This window comes from Aulonocara stuartgranti (assembly GCF_965226115.1).
Source record: "Aulonocara stuartgranti genome assembly, chromosome: 17".
In the NCBI taxonomy this organism is placed as follows: Eukaryota; Metazoa; Chordata; class Actinopteri; order Cichliformes; family Cichlidae; genus Aulonocara; species Aulonocara stuartgranti.
This window is the reverse complement of record NC_138953.1, coordinates 16,173,574-16,193,580: the sequence shown is the minus strand read 5'-3', so window position 1 is coordinate 16,193,580 and position 20,007 is coordinate 16,173,574. Positions and strand designations below refer to the sequence as shown.

Sequence of the window (20,007 nt, the reverse complement as noted above, 5' to 3'; positions counted from 1 at the left end):
GAAATGAGGCTTTCTTGTCAGAGGTAATTTTGGGGGGATCTCCCAAAACAGCAGCAGACAGCGCTAAACACAACGGTGTGTTCGTTAGACTCGTGGATTACTGCATTTTTTTTTTTTTTAATTAATTAATTTATTTTTTTTGGTAGTCATTTCTGTCATTTCCAGGTTTCAAAAAAGGTGGTTTTGATTTTCATGGATGAGACTCTCTCATGACTCAGTGAGCAGTGCTGCTGGATTCTCCACATTTCAGTTCCTGTCGCCTCATTTAATCAGTCTGTGATTTCTGTGCACGTTATCTTGTCACTACATTGAAATAAACCCTTAAACAATTGTTAAATCTTCAGCTTCTTCCGTCATCATTCTGATCCGTTTTATAGCCAAAGTTGTACAAAACTATGTTTTGGTATCAATTTTTAGCTTCTTAAAAACATTCAGCATTTTTTAAATGCATTCTCTATTAATATCTGTCCTCAGGTGATTTACTTGAAGAAGACCCCAGAAGAAGCCTACAGAGCTTTGATCTCAGGCTCAAATGCTGCTTACCTGCCTTTCAGGTGAGTCTCTCAACAGTAGTATTACTGCAGCAAGTACATTTACCATACTAGACATCTGTACCAGCACTGTTGAAGATCCATAACTTGCAGTTCAAGTTGGAGATTAAAACAAAAAACAAAAAAAACAACAAATGACAAGGTTGATTCAAAATAAGAATTCTTTTTTTATTCCATTTGTGTGCTGCATTTCCAAAATTAAATGGTGACTTGTCTGAAAAATAATAGTATTTAGTGTTCTTATGAGCTGAGTTAAATGTTGTGAAGCAAACAACAACAACAGATCTGTCTTCAGGCTGGCGACCTAGCCGCCCCTACCTTACAATGCTCTTGGCTAGTAGAAAGCATATGTTGGTTATACACTTTTGCTTTCTACTGTAGCACTATTTGTTTCTAATAATTTGAATGCATTATTATCTCTGTGGAAGTTTAATAAAATAAAATATTTTCAGAGGACTTCTCTGGTATCAGTATTGAGATGCAAATTTCTTTATTTTGATGGGATTATCTTATTTTGTGGCATTAAACCAAAGCTGTACGGTTACAATGTTGAATATCCAAAAGTAGAAAGGTAGCGTTTGCCCAAAATCCCCCAAATCTAATTTTTATCACTCTATTATGGTCATGTCAACAAACATGTCTACTAACGCTAAGCCAATCAAAACTAAAAAAAAAAACTTCAACACCAAATTATTATTTTTAACAATTAATGGCGACACCACCATAATGTGTTTTCAGCAGCACAAAAATGTCCTCCTATTGATGTCGAAAAGCTTTCCAAGAACACAGAGTAAGGTACATTTTTAGTCCTTAGCTTAGATTTTGTGTGTGTGTGTGTGTGTGTGTGAGTGAATCTTATTTTATCTTTTATTCCAAAAGACCTGTGGTTTTCCTCTGAATATTTAACATTTGTCATTAATAAAACAAAAGTCATTCTTACTAAAATAAGTTTAGGGATGCAGCTATCGTTTAAGTGAAGCGTGTTAGCAGTTTGTATACCACAGCTAACAGTCACTGAGAGACCGACCCAGAGCAGATGAGCTCTGTGTAAGAGTGCGTGCTTACAATAAAGGACTTCTTGTTGTCACTCACTGAATTGTTACATAACAGCTGAGCGTGCTGTTGAACGGAGGAGGACTCTGTTTTTCTGGTGGCCTCATGAGAAGCTTTGAGGTCTCACCTGGCTGCTAATGGATTAAACATGATGGGTAGGGCCCACCATTCCAGGGAGGGTTAGTAGTGAAACGTTCAGTGTCTGATCACAGCTCCATTAAGTTGTAGCTATAAAGGATTCAGACCCCTGAAGCAGCTGCAGCAAACACTACTCCTAAAGACTGAGGCCATCTGTTGGAGGTGCAGCTTGGGTGTCTGGGTCTGAACAGAAATAAGAAGAATGTTTAAAATAAAAATGACATGTCTGTTTTTGCCACACCAGGGGCCTGTTCTTCGTACCTCGCTAAGTAAGTTAGCTGGATTAGATTGTTGACGATTTCGCGTGATCCTGGATCGTTCGGTTCCCCGAAGCTCATCCGGGACTTGCTGTCATAGCAACAGAGCCGTAAGCGTAAACCTGCTCGGGAGCAGGCTTACTTTATGTAAACAGGATTAGATCGCGGCCACGCAGGTATGTCCGCTTCATTTATACGAAAGCAACAGCGATATTTTACCACTGTTTCACCATAAATAAATAACATCAATGTAACTAAAGATAATGCAGCACTTGATCCTTTTATTGATGTCACACAGATACATGCAGGTCATTTCCTAAAAAAGGGAAATGTACTATTAACATTCTATTACATGTATGTGATTATTACAGATGTAATTCATATTTCAGAGTAGTAATTGTAAATTACTTCGTGTAATCAAGATGAGAGACCACGGCTATAAAAGCGAAGGTGGATTTGGGAAGCCTGTCGCAGCCATGTCCTGTCCGTATACGCGACCAACCCATTGCGGAAGGTGCAAGATTGATAAGGAGAGTCCTCAGAATTCAGCGTATATTGCGGGATAGACAGGATCCTTTAGCTCAGCGCGACAGTGTGCTCATAGAGAGATATCGATATTCCCGTGAGGGTATTATTCACTTAACCAACTTGTTGACGAGGGGGTGCAGGACCACCACCTGTCTTTTTTTGCTCTGCCCTTTTCTTGGTTGCTGTTATAAACAAACAAACAGATTATTTCAGGGTCTCTTTCCAAGAGACGAAAAGCAATATAAGTGATAAATATTACCATTCTGTAGAATATTCTTATATTTCACTTTTACTTGTTCCCATGTTCTAGTGGGTCCTGTTGTGGCTCTAATCTGAAAGGGGATATAATATAACATATTATAATATAATGTAATATAATATTGGATAATATGGTGTGATATGATAAATCTACCCTACCGCCTACTGGTGTTGGCCAGAGGGGCCGATGGCGCGATATGGCAGCCTGGCTTCTGTCAGTCTGCCCCAGGGCAGCTGTGGCTACAACCGTAGCTGCCTCCACCAGTGTGTGAATGTGAGAGTGAATGAATAGTGCTATTGTAAAGCGCTTTGGGTGCCTTGAAAAGCGCTATATAAATCCACTCCATTATTATTATTGTTATTATTAAATTACTTACGAGTTTAATTTGTCAGTAACTTTCTGCCAGCCCTCTCTCCTTGCTTTTGCAGCCTTTGCAGTGTTCCCTTGCGTTCTGATTAAACTCTGAAACTCCTGAAATCCCTCACTCAAGAGTTCTTGCTCTGCTGCCGAAAAATACCGAGCGCGCTCCTTCGACATTTTCGCCGACCAATCAGAGGGTTGCCGATCAATGTTTCTACTATCGATGCGTAGCTCCTTTTACGACACCCAGTGATCTCACATTACTTCATCCAGCTGTACTAATCGTCAACAGCAGGTGTGTTCGGAGAACCGGATTAGCGAGCTCACGGTTAGCGCGATGATTTGGTCTTGGATGTGTCATTTGATCTTGGATGTAGTAAGCGACGTACGAAGAACGGGCCCCAGGTGTGTGTTACCCTGGTAACTGATTCAGGATTGAAGTTGATGCTCTTTCTGGAACAGAAAACCAGAGTGTCCCTCATCTCAGGGTTAACAAACTCAGAGTTGATAGCCAAACCTACTTCTTGGAATACCCACATGGACATGGTCACCTAAAACTTGGATGGTGTACATATAAATAAAAGAAGGAAAACTGTTGCATAAGCGAAAACCTGGAGCGATCCCTTATGTGTCAGGACTCGGAACAGTTAAGATACAGTTTCTCTAAACACAGCGTCTCTGTGTCTTTTAAACCCCAAAACATGCTGCGCCAAAAATTGGTGCACCCCAAGGATCGGGTCTCCCAACACAGAGTAATATAGTGTACGCTGTGAAGTGCCAGGAGGATTGCCATGATTTATACATCGGGGAAACCAAACAACCTCTGGCGAAGCGCAGCAGATAAAAGCTAACTCATCAAGTCAGGACTACGCAGTCTATACACACCTTCAGGCCAGTGGACGCTCTCTCAATGACTAGGATGTGGTGGTGGGAGGAACGTTGGTTTGGGCGGGCAGTCAAGGAGGCCATTTATATGAATGTATGGTGTCTTCACAATATGTATCTCTGCAGGGATGCTTCTTTTGGGAATTGTACCTTCAACCTGACTGTGTTGGACTGCTTGCAGGGCATCAGGAAGGTGAGGTCAATGTGCCATCTGCTGAGTACTTGAATTTAAAATCTTAGTTTATTGGATTAATGACATTTTTTTTTTCCACAGTAGATGTTCCACACTACCTTTTTTCTGTGGGCATTATTACATTTTCTGTTTCTTTTAGTGTCTATAGTACAGTTTACACACGTTACATTTACATAGATCAAATTACTCTTGTAATGTACTGAGTTCTACATTTTTAACATTTTTGTTATATCTTTTATATCTTTATATTTTATTGCTCTGCTAGACCATTACTGCAGCCATCTTGCAGCTTTGTTGCCGATCTTTCTGCCCTCAGTTTTGTTCAGTTGTTTAGAGTCAATCATTCTGTGTTTCAGGCTCTGCAGCATGGCTTCTTCAACTTCGAAACCTTTGATGTAGACGAGTACGAACACTATGAGGTATGAATACTCGCATCATTAGTTGCCAGCCGCTGCCAGTGTTTACTTCATCAAGTCAGTCTTTAAAATTCAGTTAGAAGGGAAGGGTTTAGAAAGACAAAAAACCAATCTGAGCCTGGTTGACAGTCATATAACTTTAGACATCAAAGCAAAACACGAAGAGAGTCACTCCAACTGAGTTCTGTCTACATTTGTAATGAATTAAGATTTGTTTTAAAGAAAGTCAGCACAAAATTAATACAAAATTCAGCGTGTTTGTTTTGCAGACTAAAAGGATGTTTACTATTCTCACATTATGTAGACAAAAGCACTCCTTGCAGAATGGAAAGAATCTTACTATAATGCGCAAAATCATGAGTTGAGCAAGCAAGCTTGGCACACAGGTACATCTTAGACCCCTGTCGCTTCTTATCTATATCAAATATTGATGGAAATACACATAAATATACAGGAAGTTCCCCTTGTTTACATAAACAGCATCTACCACTCGTATTTGTAATTTTCTTAATTTGATTAAGTACAGCTCTCAGGGCATTATTAGTTAAAATTTAACTGACAAATATTCAGGATTTTCATCATCATTTCTTGCGTAGAACTGCAAGCATTCATTCATGATCTAAATAATTGATAGTCTTGTAATTAGCTTTGTTAATCTGATGTGTGTGCTTGCTTTTACTCTTAATGGAATTTTGACTACATCTTCTAAAGGTTTTTTGTTGTTGTTGTTTTTTGTTGGTAGCGCGTGGAGAATGGAGATCTGAACTGGATTGTACCAGGAAAGTTTTTGGCCTTCAGTGGTCCTCATCCTAAAACTAAAGTTGAGAACGGTGAGTGAACGTGTTCAGACTGCAGCCTGTCTTTTCTGCAATAGCAAGGGAGTCGGGTGTGTGTTGTTTTAGCATATATTATCATTTTCTTGTCTGTTATCAATTTGGTCGGTTGTGGAAATGGGGGGTGGAGTGGGTTTAGGGTTAGAACACCTCCAGTTACATCATCAGAAGGTCAGATACCATTACCTCAGCTGGGGTATACCAGGGATGAGCATTTAATTTACACGAATTATGAGGTCCGGGGCAATAAGATAAACTCAGTCTGCTCAGTATTCATTTTGTGTCGTTATAAACTTTTACTGGTAAGAGTAGACGTTAGTTAGGCATTGGAAAATGTGAAATGTTTTTGCCCCCTGGTAGTGTCTCCCATGGCAAATTGAATGATTCAAAAACCCCTAAGAGCAGAAGATCCAGGGAACAGTTTACTTTGCCTGGGATAGGCTTACTAGGGCCCCCGCCCTCAAGCCAGGCCCAGGGAGGGTGCCTGAGGGTAAGCTACTGGTGGCTGGTCCATAGTCTGTAGGGCCCGGTCGGGCACAACCCGAAAAGGGACATGGGCCCACATACCTGTAGGCCCACCACCCGCAGAAGGCGACGTAAGCGTCCGTTGCATTGTGTGCTGTGTGGTTCCCGCTTGCAAACAGTCAGGTTCTTGTATTTTGTCTGCACATTGGCCCTCATAGTGATTGAAACACAGCTCTCTGTTCTCCACAAACTAAGCGCTTGGCTATGTTGCTGCCGATGACAGAAAATAAATACTTAAAATTCCATATTTTAGTAAAAACTAGAGATGGCACGATACCACTTTTTTATGTCCGATACCGATATCATAAATTTGGATATCTGCCGATACCGATATGAATCCGATATAGTGTTTTTTTTAATCAATAAAAATGTTTTTTTAATATCTTGCTGCATTTTGTATAAGTTCATACTCAAGTTTAAATAAACAACAACACTAAAGCTATTCTGTTATACCTGTATGTAAAAAAAAATACACTGCACCCAAAATATTTCATAGTTCAGCAAAACTGATCAATCTAATAAACTTAAACCTACACCATCATCCCTATTCTGGTATTTTAAAGAGTACTTAGCAGAAATATTAAGCAATCTAACTAATAGGGTTGCAAACGCCCAGCAAAATGATGCTTAATTGACGTAATCAACTTTAATCTGACGCAGTGTGAAAAAAAAAAAAATGCACAGAAATAAATTATTTTTCAAGAATAATTAAATAGATTCAACATCTTTCTTCAACAGATTTGCAGACTGCACAGATGGTATCTTCCCAAAGGGAAAAATACTATCCGGTTGTTCAGTGATGACGCGACGAATCCTACTTCCGGGTCTAAAGTAGTCTGCGTTTAATATGGCTTTTGTGTTGTTAACATGTTTAATGTTATGTATTTTCTTCTATTTGATCTCAAAAAGCTCCTAAAACAGTCAGTGATCACTGTTGACCTCCCTCGGCTTTTATTACCACTAATCATTTATTTAAGCTCAGTTTTTAAAACCTTAGGATGAAACTACAGCCCAGCCCATGCAGCAGTATATGAATGACTAACCTCATATGTGGATGGATCTCAGTTGTTCTCCTGGCTGAAGTTTGGTCCTTTTACAGCATCCTGCCATGCGATTACATTTGTTCCTGACCACCGAGAACACTCACGTTAACTTTTATCGAGTGGGAAAAAAAGTTAGCTTGTTTATATTAAGCTAACATAGCTGTGTCGCTAGCGGTCACGTAGCACATCATTATATACCAGCTAGCCCAACTTCAGTAACCCTACAAACGTCACTGCTGTTTAGTTTTCTGTCTTCATTTATGCTGGAAGTGATAACAGAGCTGTACGTTTTAATTTGTTTCCAAAACCCCGCAGCCAGGACATGCTATATTGTATTTAGATAGAAGCTAGCGAGCTAACTCCCTGCTAACTTCTAACTCCGTTAAATGTCATAAATTCCGTTTTCATGGATGCCTGGATGTTAAACTCAATTGTTACACCTGGTAGAGCAGAACGCTGATCATTTTATTAAAGATGAAAGACTTTAGACAGTTTTTCAACTCTCAGTAATGCCATAGTGATCGTTTGATATATGGACCTGCAGCGGAGTTTAGACCCAGACACGGCTAGTGACGTCAGACTGAACAATCGGATAGCTTACTAGGGTATATTAGACTTAACAGTTACTATATACAGTAATGGACTTCCATACATTTTACATCAGATTAAAACTTTGGGTGTAAGATTCAGATAATTATTTATTAAAAGCTCGACATTTTAAATGAGAATAAGAAAGAAAAGTATGTCTTTGTGCCCCCTTTTCCCTGTTCATGCCCTATCGGCCCCCCTGGCTAAACTTTGCTAGATCCGCCCCTGCACAGTTACCAGCCGTCAGCTGCGTAGAAAAGGATCCTGGTGTAGAAAGTAATATTAAATCAATTCTAACAGCAGCTTATCAAGCTTAAACGTGCTGCTGTTGTCCAGCCGCTGGTTTCCTCTTTCTGGCGCGAAGTGGGGCAAAAACAAAGAAGAGAGATGGACTTTTGACAGAAAAGCAGATCAGCTGATCATTAAGCAGTTTCATGATTGAAGTAGCAGTAGGAGAGGGAGGGAGAGAGAGGCAGTCGCTCCATATATCGGTTGTTAAGCTTAACGTGGGAATGCTTTACAAACATTCAGAGATGAACTTAAGCATTTGCTTTACTTCTCTCGGGGATAACTTCCTCGGAGATGAAATGCTGGTTTGGTAGCTATGCTACAAATACACACAGCCGCTCTATCACGTGATGCATACTGCTCCGACGTGCTATGGTTATGAGCCGAGTTACGCCGTGTCGCAAGTTTTTTGAGGTGCTTTTTTTGATATTTAATGGATCGGATTCCATTTTTTTATTTCTCTCCGATATCCGATCCAGTAATTTACGTCAGTATCGGACCGATACCGATACGTAATATCGGATCGGTCCATCTCTAGTAAAAACCCTACAATCATCTTCATGCATCCATTAGTAAATTAAAAAAACAGTAGTCTTCTATATAGTTGTGTTGTGATTTGCCACAGACTGCATGCAAACTGCATGAATGTATACTTATGTACTTTAAATCTTAATTTACCATTGACCTCATGTGGGCCAGTCAGCAACAACCAAGGGACTAGATGTGGCCAATGGGCCATACAATGCTCAGTTTGCCCTATTGGCTGGCTCAGCAATGCTCCTGTCAGGAGGAACTAGGGAATCCTATATAATAGGGTGACATGGTGTCAGATGACATTCAAAAATCTGATCTTGCTACTCACAGATGTCCACAGTTGAGTGCACAATGCAGTCACTGGGAACTTTGTTATGCTGCAGTTATATACTAGTTCACAAGAAGTAGCAACACTGTCCTGTAGCTAGTGCTTGTATTGAGTGTGTTGAGTAGCAGATGCTACTACCACAATGCCGGATTTACACAGCTTACTATCCCCGTCTCTGGGTGCCAGGAGACTAGTGTTAAATGGTTGTAGCATAGGTCTGAAGTATGGCGGGGTCACATACTCCTCTCCTGCAAAAGCATCAGTGAAGTGTTGAAGGGGTTTCTGAACTGGCTTCTAAGTATCCTGGCATGTAGGTACAACAGGCCTGGTTTTCATGTTGACAGAGTGGGCTTTAGATGGGGTCTTTCCTATTCCAGGACCCTCTCTCAAGCATTAGCAGTCTTCATTCCCAGTGAGTGGCTGTCATGGTGATGAGCTGGTGGTGAACTGGTAGACATGGCATAGAAATGGCCTAGGCGGTATTGGCGTTGTCGTGTTGTGTCATGTTATGTAACACATAAAATAATAACCAAAAAAAAAAGTAAATCTTTCATTTTTATGTAAAAAGGCATATCAAAGACAAATTAACATCCACCTGCGTTTAGTAGAGATATATAAGTTTACTGTGTTGCATAATGTGTAAACTACAAATGCCTTTAGCTTGTAAATATTGGTGAAATCACCAGCAAATGAGGGAAATTGATGTTTCGTTGTTGTTTTTTTGTTTTTTAATAGATCTTTTCAGTCTCTAATAATTATATATGTAAACTACATCCCTGTCTCTACTCAGCTGGGGCTCTCTTTCACTCTTACAATCTTCAGTCTAACACACATGCACGCACTCCAGTAGGGTTAAGTTTATGTTACGGAGTTTCACTTTTACAAGTTGTAAGCTGTGTACATCTAAACACTTCAAATAGATAAACTGTTGTTCATTAGCCATATTAACTCTTTAAATCTATACAACTTTTACTTTTTCATATTTTTTTTTCTCATTTCAGACCAGTTGATTTAGTTTTGCACTCACCAATAGCCAGATGAAATCTGTAATTTTCTGTAGACTTCTAGCCTGCTTGTGCCACTGTGGGATCTTCCCACGTTATCAACTGCCCTGTGCTGTTCCCTGTTTGAAGCCCGGGGACAGATTTGGTCAAAAGGCTGTCTTAAAGAGAGATTGCTGATTGTTAATTGCTTTCATTCAATTCAGTTCAATTAAATTGTATTTATACAGCGCCATATCACAACAACAGTTGCCTCGTGGTGCTTTATATTGTAAGGTAGACCCTACAATAATACATACTTAGTCTTAGTCTTGGTTAAGCGTGTAGCGGAGATCCATGCTCTCCCTCAGCCCTTCCCACTATGGTTTTCCATTTGGTACCTAGTTCATGAATCTATCTGAAAATGTGAAATTATACACTGTATGCCACTGGTTGGCTAGTCACTCGATGATCATAAGAATGACTCCTTCATGAAAATCCAAACTGCAAATTTTGAAACTCAGCAGCAAGGGAAATGGCCAAACTGAACAGCGTGGTCCCAGAGCCTGAAAAAAAAAAAAAAGCAGGCGTACAATCGCCTCGACATCCGCCCTTGTTGTTGTTTTTGTGTTACATACAAATGATGCCACAACTTTTAAATGCATCGCTATAACGGTCCACACTTTGAGGTGGTATTCAATTTTAATGCAAAACAACGGAAACAGTAGAGTTGAGTCAAGTTGAAGGATGTCATTTACAAAAACATTTAGGAATATATATGTTTAGTGCTAATAAAGTAAGAAAAAAGTTGGTAAATGATTATTTTCCTGGGATGAGTTGGGCTATTAATTCATATTTTGGGAGGAACTGAATTACATATCTATTCAAAACTGCCCGACACAGAAGTTGATCAGTTAAAATTTCCTGCAAGGGGAATATTCATTAAAATCTTGGGTAGATTGTTTGTCACCCAGTGATATTAAAGTGCTTATGCAAACAGGCCACCACAGCAGATTGGGGATCTGGCGTAAAAGTCTGCTGAGCTTTTTCATGCAACCCCAAGGAGTATTGTCTTTAATGGTCTCATGTTAGTGCAATAGTTTATGCACTCACCTATTTGGATCCGGGTTAGGTTGTACCTTTCTAGGTAAAGGAAGCAATAGAGCAGTAAACTTTTTTTAATTTGTTTGTTTTGTTGCAATACAGACTGTTTTTTCGTCACCTCTGTTCTCCTTAGGAAATGAGAAAAGAGGCAAATACACCAGGATCAAATAAGCAGAAACAATATATAGTGTGTTCTGAGTCAAATGACAATGATGTGGCATCACAGCTTAACCAGGTGTGATTACATTGACCAAAGTCAGGCCAATCTAGTCTCCCAATGAAACAAAAGCATTAAAGGATGTAAGTGACATCTATTGTCATTCTGCCTACTGCAGGTTACCCTCTGCATGCTCCTGAGGCTTACTTCCCATACTTCAGAAAACACAATGTGACTACTATCATCCGTCTTAACAAGAAGATCTACGACGCCAAACGCTTCACTGATGCAGGCTTCAGCCACTACGACCTTTTCTTCCCAGATGGCACCACACCCAACGACATCATCGCACGGCGCTTTCTGCACATCTGTGAGAATACAGATGGTGCTGTGGCCGTCCACTGCAAGGGTATGTCCTGTCCTCTATCTGGTTCTGATGGTGTAGATGTTAATTAATATTATTAATAATTCAGTGTCCAACCTAAACCCCCCCCTGGTCAGTGGCTCACAGTTTTACTGGCTCATGGCTTTTTATTAACTTGTTTAAAACAACAACAACAACGACAACAAAAAACCTTTAACACAGTATTTTATATTATTTCACTTTCAATCTGAAAAAGTATTATTAATACCTTGAAATAAATATGATGTAATACACCCCATGCCCCCCTTTAGACTTACCCCTGTTTGCTGCAGGTAAGGCTATATGTAATATAGGATAGCTGGCATCAGCCTTGAGCAGGCAGGATGAATAGTTGCAGCCCTAATATTTACATTTTGGAGCAAGTGAGGGGATTTTTCCAAATCCCTAGACCCTTCAGGCAGGCTTTAGAAGTTTAACGGAAGTGACCAGTCTATTGTCATTTAGCATGTGGTACTTATCTGCAGTTGGTGCAGTGAGTTAGTGGTGTTCATCCACAGAGTTTGTGATAGAAACAAACAAGAAGGCTGTTTGAAGTCTACTTTAATACTTCTCTGCTGACTCACTGGTTCACTTCTTTGTCTTTCTGTCAGCTGGTCTGGGCAGGACGGGAACTCTAATTGGCTGTTACCTGATGAAACATTACCGCTTCACAGCAGGTGAGGCCATCGCATGGATACGGATCTGCAGACCGGGCTCTGTGATTGGACCCCAGCAGAACTTCTTAGAGGAGTAGGTCTCTCATTATTTGTTTGATTGTATCTCTGCCTTTCATTTTTGTGAGTGTTTTCATCTTTCAGAAAGAACAACAAACAAATTCTTAAGATGTAAAGATAAACAGTATTCAGTTGTATGATGCATCAAACTAACTTGCTTCCAAAATTTACTCATATTTTGTCCACAAACATCTATAGTTTTGGTAAGTTTACATATACTCACTGTGGGCATTAATGCTACTGAAATTCTGGGCTTTTAATTGTTTTTTTTGTAGCTGCTCTTTTTGCAGGGTGGAATGATTATATAGTCATACATCGTATTTAAAACAATCAAAAAAAAAGATTGGGGGCACAGGTTTTAACCATCTAGCTGTTGAGTTCAGCTGAAGCTGAATAATTTTGAGGTAGTTGTTGTTCTTCTTCCTCTTCATTATATCCTCTTTATGCAGTGCACCAGTACCACTGGCAGGAAAACAGCCCCAGAGCATGATGCATGAGCAGCACCATGCTTGACAGTTGGTAGAGTGTTCTTACGTTTGAAACACTCACCTTTACTCCTCCAAACATATCTCCTGTCATTTTGGCTAAACAGCTCAGGCATTTTCTCATCTGACCATAAAACATTTCTCTAGAAGGCATTTGGCTTGTCCATGTGCGCAGCTGCAAATTGCAGTCAAGCTTAAATGTGTTCATTTTGAAGTAAGTGCCCCGGTCGGCGCCCTCCAAGTCCATCCTGAAGCAATACTCACTTCACTGTGGATAGGGACACTGTGTTTAACTTGGTGTTCCACCAGTTTCCTGTCATCTGAGGGTGAGAGCTTGGCTCGTTGTCCAGACCTTGGCAAAGTGTCGGCCAATCCAAATAAGTTGTACTTTTGTACAATTCTTGGAAGTAATGCTCTTGGGAAGTATGGTTCTTTAGAAAGTGGTCCGGAAAAATATCTTCCCAACTTGTGTAAATCTACAATTCTCCTTCTCAGGTGATCCTGTCCTTGTGATATTTCTTGGTAGTAGCAGGACCTGGTGATTTTGTTCATGTTTCACAAAGATGAAATTAGAATTGAATATCACTCCCAGGTTACTGACAGCTGATTTTGCATAAACTGATAAAGGAAAAATGAAGGACTTGATGCTTGGATGCAGTTTATCTAAATGAGTTTTTTTTTTTTTTTTTTAATTGCACACATCCATTCCCTAATATAAGATAAGACAGTTTCAGCAGTGTCACCACTTACAATGTCATTTTACCATAATAAGCACAGCCTCAGTGCTGTGAACCTGAATGTTTTTTTTTTCAGTTGCATGATGCAACTATAAAAGGTAACTTTGAGATGGGTCAGTAATTGTTGTGGTCAGAGGGATCAAGACCATATTTTTTGATGATGGTTGTACAGAGGCTGTCTTTAAGTATTCTGTGACACTGCCAGTGGAGAGAGAACTGTTAATTATTGAAAGTAACCAAAGGCCTGTGACATCTAAAACTTCCTAAAGAAATTTTGGAGGAGCCTCTATGTATTATTTTGATTCTGTGTGCATTAAAGAAAATCCAAAATAAATTCAAACTTGTGCACCAAAATTATAATACAGTAGTAATACAGTCATAAAAGATGTCTGTATTATTCCACCATCCAAAAATACCTTGCCATCCATGCATGTGATTTGTGAAAGTAAAGCTCTGACCACCACTGTATCTACTACATAAGTGCAGTGTAAAAAAAAAAGAAATGAACAAAAAAACTTAACTATCGTTTGGTGTAATGCCAGTTTGTACCACAAGATGGTGCAACAAGTTAATGTCACATTCATTCTGCCCTGTCTACATGAATGATCATGGGTTACGGGTATTCTAGTAAATGTGAGAAGCACATGAAAGTAAATGGAAGGTGTGATACTCATGACCACCAGCACTGACTCCCAGAAAGAAACCAAAAGAAGTGAAACAGAAAATATTGTGATAGTAATATCATTGTTTTTTCAAGAAACCTTCTGATAGGGCAGTCGACTTTTAAATTTAGTTTTTAGAAGATTTAACTGGTGACTTCTATATATTCAGTTTTATGTTTTGGTGACTGTTGAAAATAAAGTTAATTTTATAGTGCCTCAAAATAGCCTCATCTTGTATTCATCCTGCATCTGAAACAGTGCAGAAACTACTTTAATGTGTGACCATCCAGTTTTGCTCTTAAAACCTGTAATCAGATTACCAAGTTACAGCAGGCTAGTATAGAGCAGCTCAGTTTGTTTTGTCATTAGGCCAGTTTCTGTGAACACATGTTTGAACGTGGTGAAGATTTCAATCAGCACATAGTGGTTTGAGTCTGAGCTTTGCAGCTACTCAACAAACAGCTGAAATTTTTAACTGCTTAAGTTTTTTAATTGGTGATCTATCACTTCAAAAACAATGTTTTATCCAGTGTGACAAATTAATGTTTTGTTGGGATATAGTAGTTTGCAGTTCAGGGTCCTGTTGTCTGTAAGTTAGTTAAAACAAGGCTCAGTTTGTCCTAGTTATATTGATCCTGTTTATTTGGTTCTTCAATCCAATAAGCCTTCAAACCCACAAGAGATTTAAGATTAACCAAATAGGTTTAAGGTTTTGTTGCTATATTAATCAGTCAAACAACAGCTTCAAAGAGCAAAAAGATCCAGGGTCTGGCTGACAACAACTTGATCCGACAAAAACATTAATCAAAATAAGTTTTTTATTTGCATGAGACAAAATTTAAGCAACTGTGAAGCAGGATCTTTAAGGAAAACCAGTTGTAGCATTAATAGTGATGTGTGTTTGCATTAACAGGAAGCAGGCAGCGCTGTGGTCACTCGGAGACAATCAGCATTCCCAAAAAGCCAAGCAGGAGGAGAGGGCTATGCCTCATCTCATCACCAGTATGGAGGAGCTCACATTAAACCCTACACACATCAACACAAACCCTAACGGCAACTTGTCCAGATCGCAGAGCTCCGACCAACTACATGAGGTAGGACACACACACAGAACAGGCACATTGAAGAAGCTTTGTGTATGTGACCTGAAATTGTCCTTACCCTCAAACTTCAGCATTCATAATCATAATCAAAACACATTATGTGATCTTTATCAAAAAAAAGTCTTGTTTCTTCTTTGTGTTTCTTATCACATTACAATATTTCAAAGAAGTGAATTTTCTGTGAGGTAATTCAACAAACTCCCAAAATATTGCACAATTAAACATTGAAAGCTGACCCGCTTTTATTTAAGTGTATTGAGCTTTAAAGATTGAACTGGTGTTTAGTTTTTGCATGACTATTTAGTCTTAGGCTTTTCTTGGTGATAGGATTAAGTTGGAAACAGGAGCTTTGTCTTTGACTAATGATCGGTCAGGATCAGCTATTTGTTGATGGTTCACTTTTAATCACAGGTATTAGGCACTCATTGATATTCTTTACTTGCCGTTAGTTTTTCTTTTACATCATTATGATTATTCTGTCATTATTATTGTTAATAGCATCATTTATTTATTTATTGTGAGTTTATTCTTATTGTGAAGTGCAACATGTCAGCTGTCATACGGTATTTTTGTTTTATGTTTCAGGGTGACCAAACAGACGGTGGGCTGGGCCTGACTCAGGGAGACAAACTGAGAGCCTTAAAGAGCCGACGCTTCCCCCGTCCAGCCACTACTAGTGCCCTGAGGTACTAAAAGCTAACCAAATCAGTACCACCCATTACAGCTGAAACTTTTCAGTGGGAAAAATGTGATCTCTTCAAACTCAGCTGACTGCACATTTCCCCAACTTATAAGCGGTACATTTGCATAATGGTTGAAACTAGCAACACTGACTAACTAATGGGCTGTGAGGTCAGTCTGATGACATGATTTTAAGTCACGAGGAAGGAGGAGAAAGAGAGAGGACTGCTCACTTGTTGTTATTCATGAGAAATATTTTTAGTTCAGTGCCAAGCAATTTTTCAGGATTGGGAGTCCTTCCTGCAATCAGAACACACACTTAGGGCCGTCCGAAAAAAGCCTGCCGTGCAGCGATGATATTTTTGTGAGAGGGTCCCCAAAAGTTGATTCTGTTCATCTAGACGTAGCGTTTTCAGTGGGAGAAACGTTTCGTCACTCATCCAAGTGACTCAGCTGACTGAGGGTTTCCCCAAGCTTATAAACAGTACATTTGCATAATGACTGAGACTAGCACCACTGAGGGAACAATGGGCTGGGAGGTCAGTTCCTTGATCATATGCAAATTCTCAGTAGCATGGGAAGAAGAGCCTTCAGTTGCTCTGCTCCCAGGCAGATTATAACCTTGAAATCGGTTCAAGTGTGCATATTGAATGTGCACTTATTGTTTATTTTGTCTTGTTTTTAAGTGTTCTTCGTGCTGTCTTTCTTCTGTTATGTTTTTTACTCTTATTGTGAAGTGTCCTTGGGTGTCTTGTAAGGTGCTTTTAAATAAAATGTATTATTATAATTATGTGTAGACACAACCCTGGTTCAGCCTTTGAGTTAGGTGTGTTAATTTACGCTTAAACGATTCATAGTTCATCTTTTTCTAGAGCTTGTGACAACTACAACCACTTTGGGCGATATGAAGCAGGAGTGGCCAAAATAATCATTACATACACGAAGTGGGAGGAACCTGAGTTAAACTTTCTCAGCTTTCACACAAGCAATTGAAGTGACTACCAGTGAAAGCAAAGGATATTGTTGACTGAGATATGAGGGGGTGGTAAATTTATTAAAGGGTTAACTAGTTAACCAAAGTCTGGAATTTCCACTGGCAATCAAGCATCACCTTAAGGCTGTGTGCACATTGCTTTATATGTGGACAGAACATCAGAGCTCCTGGGATCCTAATGCAGTTCCTGAGATATTAAATTGGTTTCACTTAAAGGAATAAGCTACAAGAGACTGTTGCACTGCAGTAACTCACAGGCTCTTTTCGGGTGGCCCTAAGTGTGCGTGTTCTGATTGGAGGAAGCGCTCCGAATCCCGAAAAACTGCTTGGCACTGAACTAAAAGGATTTCTTATAAACCAGGACAAGTGAACCCTCCTCTATCTTTCTCCTCCTTCTTCTTCCCCTGCTCCCCCTGCTGAAAGGTGGCAGGCTGATTTTTCAGGCACTGGCATGTAGTCTGTCTTGTCTTAAGTTTTGTTCGGAGCCTGCATTGACAAAGATGTCATTTTTCAGAGTGGAGGAGATAAATGTGCACAGTAGATCAGCCTCACAGCCACTCAGGTACAATTCCTCACAGCCAAACATATTACAGATTTCCTCAGAGCACACGAGAACATAGGAATCGTGACTTTTGATCACCGTCTCTGTGTCCAGACTGTCAATGGGTGCCACTTCCCCACTCAAGTCCACCAATTACCCGACATCCTCCAATTCTGCTGCAGCCAAGAGGATCGGGAAGAGTCCATCATCAACAATGTCAAACATCAGGAGGTCAGTGATCCCAAAGACCTCCTTTATCACACCCATCTCACCTACATCACATCACCTCCTTTATAACCTACTGCTTTTCATCTTAACTCACTACTCGCCTCCTTTCTTGCTCTGTAGTACTAACACACTACCTGTAGTACCTGTCAGAAGTACTAGTGGCTGTAGCTGAAGTGGTAGAGCAGGTCACCTACTAATTGGAGAGTTAGTGGTTCAGTCCCATCTGCTCCAGTCTGCATGCAAGATACTAACCCATGCAACACCAGATTTCTTTAAGGCACTTGATCAACAACTCTTAGGGTTGTCTGATGCAGTGAAGTATGAATGTGTGTGAATGTTAGATAGAAAGTGTGTGTGAATGGGTGATTGAGGGAAGTTGCGAAAAGAGTGCCCTGAGTAGAAATGCGCTATACAAGAACAAGTCCATTTACCATTTAGTAAAAGTACTTGGCTGATTTTCAACTTGTGTTTTAACAATGGCTGATTGAACCTGATCTGTTTCAGGTTTAAACTGGATTTAAATGGATTTAAGCAAAAGTAACAGGAATCCGGTTTAAACCAGTGTAGTCACCTTTACACTGACTTGAATTCAGATGGAGCAGACGTGTTGCATTATATTAGCTGTATTGTTTGTTGTAATAATTTGTTTGTGTGTTGTTTGCCTGCTGACTTTAGCTCAAATCTGAGCTCTCGATTGGCCAGCTCTCTCAGTGATCTGTACGCTGCTGACACCGAGAAGGACAGGAAGACTCTGTACTCCTCTCTTCCTCCCCCGTCCTCGTCTTCTATCTCTCTAAGCTCCCCGTCATCATCTTTTACTCCACCATCTGTCTCTCGCTATGGTAATGGACCTCGCAGCATACAGCATGAAGTCAACAACAACATCAGTCTATACAGCAGCCCTGCAGTGCCCCCTACAGGAAAAGGTCTGGTTCAACCAGGGCCTCAGGACTTCAGGCCCTACAGGGGCCCTGGGCCCTACAGTGCAACAAAGGGCCCCTCAGGACGCTACCTGAGCCGCTCCATACCTGTAAGTCCTCTGACACAGCAGCAGCTTGGCCCCTCCCTCTGTGTTGCTTGGCTTTCTGTTTTCATGTCACTAACACACTGGATGCGACAGCAGATTTCTTTAAGCCACTTGAGCAGCAACTCTCAGGGCTGCAAAATGAACAGACTTTGATTGGTGAACTTCAGCCATGACATAACCAGGTTAATGACCTGCTACACAAAATAGTTTTGGTCTTTACTGTTTTTACCCTGCATAACCCGCTAAACAGGGTGACTGATTTTTTTTTTTTTTTTTTTTTTTTTTTAGATGAGTCGCTCAGTTCAATCTCGTAAGGCCCTGGTTTATTTGATTGACAGGTGTACAAATTACCTGTAGTCACAGAATAGCTCCTTTCCATAGTTTTTGTGGATTATTTAGTACTGACTACTCAGTATATCTGTGCATAGTGTATGCATGCTGGCTCAAGAAAGGGCCAAACAACTAAATCTGAGGATGAGTGACATCACAGGGATACATACTTTTACATACAGTCTGCAGGTTTACAACAGCAAAATATGAAAACAGAGTTCAATCTTGTATCTGTGACTTCTGTTTTTTTTTTTTTTTTTCTCTTTCTCCCCCCAAGTGTGTTAATAATGTACGGTAGTTGCTCTGGAACATTTTGACTCTCAGCCAGTAAAAACACAGCTTGTTTAATAGCTGATGTTTCCAGTGTGTTTCTGATCCATGACCTCTGCTGTTTTCCGTTTCCTTCTCTGGTGTTTCTGATCTGATCTGTGTTCTGACTGGACAGTAACGACAAGAACAAGGGATGAAATGATAAGGTGTCACCACTTCAAAATAGAACCCCATAAAAAGCAACACGGTATAGGATGAGCTGCTGAGACACAGAAGCCTCAAAGCCTGTAAATAACTCAGTAGTCTGTTAACAGATAAGTAATTGACAACCATTCTAATAAATATGTTTATATGCCTTATTGTGTTTTATGTTCTCCTAAAGATTTAATATTTTGTACATATTATTGACAAAGATTTACAATTATTAATACAATATGCAATATTTGCAGGTTGAAAAACACCTTGTCATTAGAACTCTTGTTTTGTTTGTTTGTAATTTTGGGGGTTTATAAGTGGGATGTTAATGATCCTCTCGTTACTTTTTAATATCATGATGAACCTGGTGAATCTCTGTTTTCAAAGATGTTGTTTAGTTAATGGAGGTATGAATCAGTGTATTTCTGTGGCGTTTCGCTCCTTATGTTTCTCTCAGTCATGTTAACGTCACTCACACTAACACAAAGCTGCTGCTGAGCTGAGGAACCTGCTCAGATCTCAATCCCTAAAAAGAGTTAACTTATTGTAACTAAAGTTTGAATATAACACATTTGAGAGGGGGTTGTAGGTGTTACT

The 20,007-nt window shown here is 39.8% G+C and overlaps 1 protein-coding gene across 3 annotated transcripts in view; it reads left to right on the top strand.

Annotated features, from left to right (window-relative positions):
- Nucleotides 1-20,007, top strand: part of cdc14ab (cell division cycle 14Ab) — a 30,345-nt gene that overhangs the window by 4,303 nt on the left and 6,035 nt on the right. Inside the window, exons 5-15 of one of the 3 annotated variants that reach the window (XM_082511268.1) lie at nt 475-554; nt 4,158-4,224; nt 4,581-4,643; nt 5,383-5,470; nt 11,199-11,429; nt 12,035-12,173; nt 14,955-15,135; nt 15,730-15,830; nt 17,334-17,381; nt 17,475-17,591; nt 18,264-18,618. In XM_082511268.1, the coding sequence (XP_082367394.1) occupies nt 475-554; nt 4,158-4,224; nt 4,581-4,643; nt 5,383-5,470; nt 11,199-11,429; nt 12,035-12,173; nt 14,955-15,135; nt 15,730-15,830; nt 17,334-17,381; nt 17,475-17,591; nt 18,264-18,618 (1,470 nt within the window). The remainder of the gene's footprint in view (nt 1-474; nt 555-4,157; nt 4,225-4,580; nt 4,644-5,382; nt 5,471-11,198; nt 11,430-12,034; nt 12,174-14,954; nt 15,136-15,729; nt 15,831-17,333; nt 17,382-17,474; nt 17,592-18,263; nt 18,619-20,007) is intronic. The other 2 variants (XM_082511269.1, XM_082511270.1) reach the window with 2 other exon arrangements.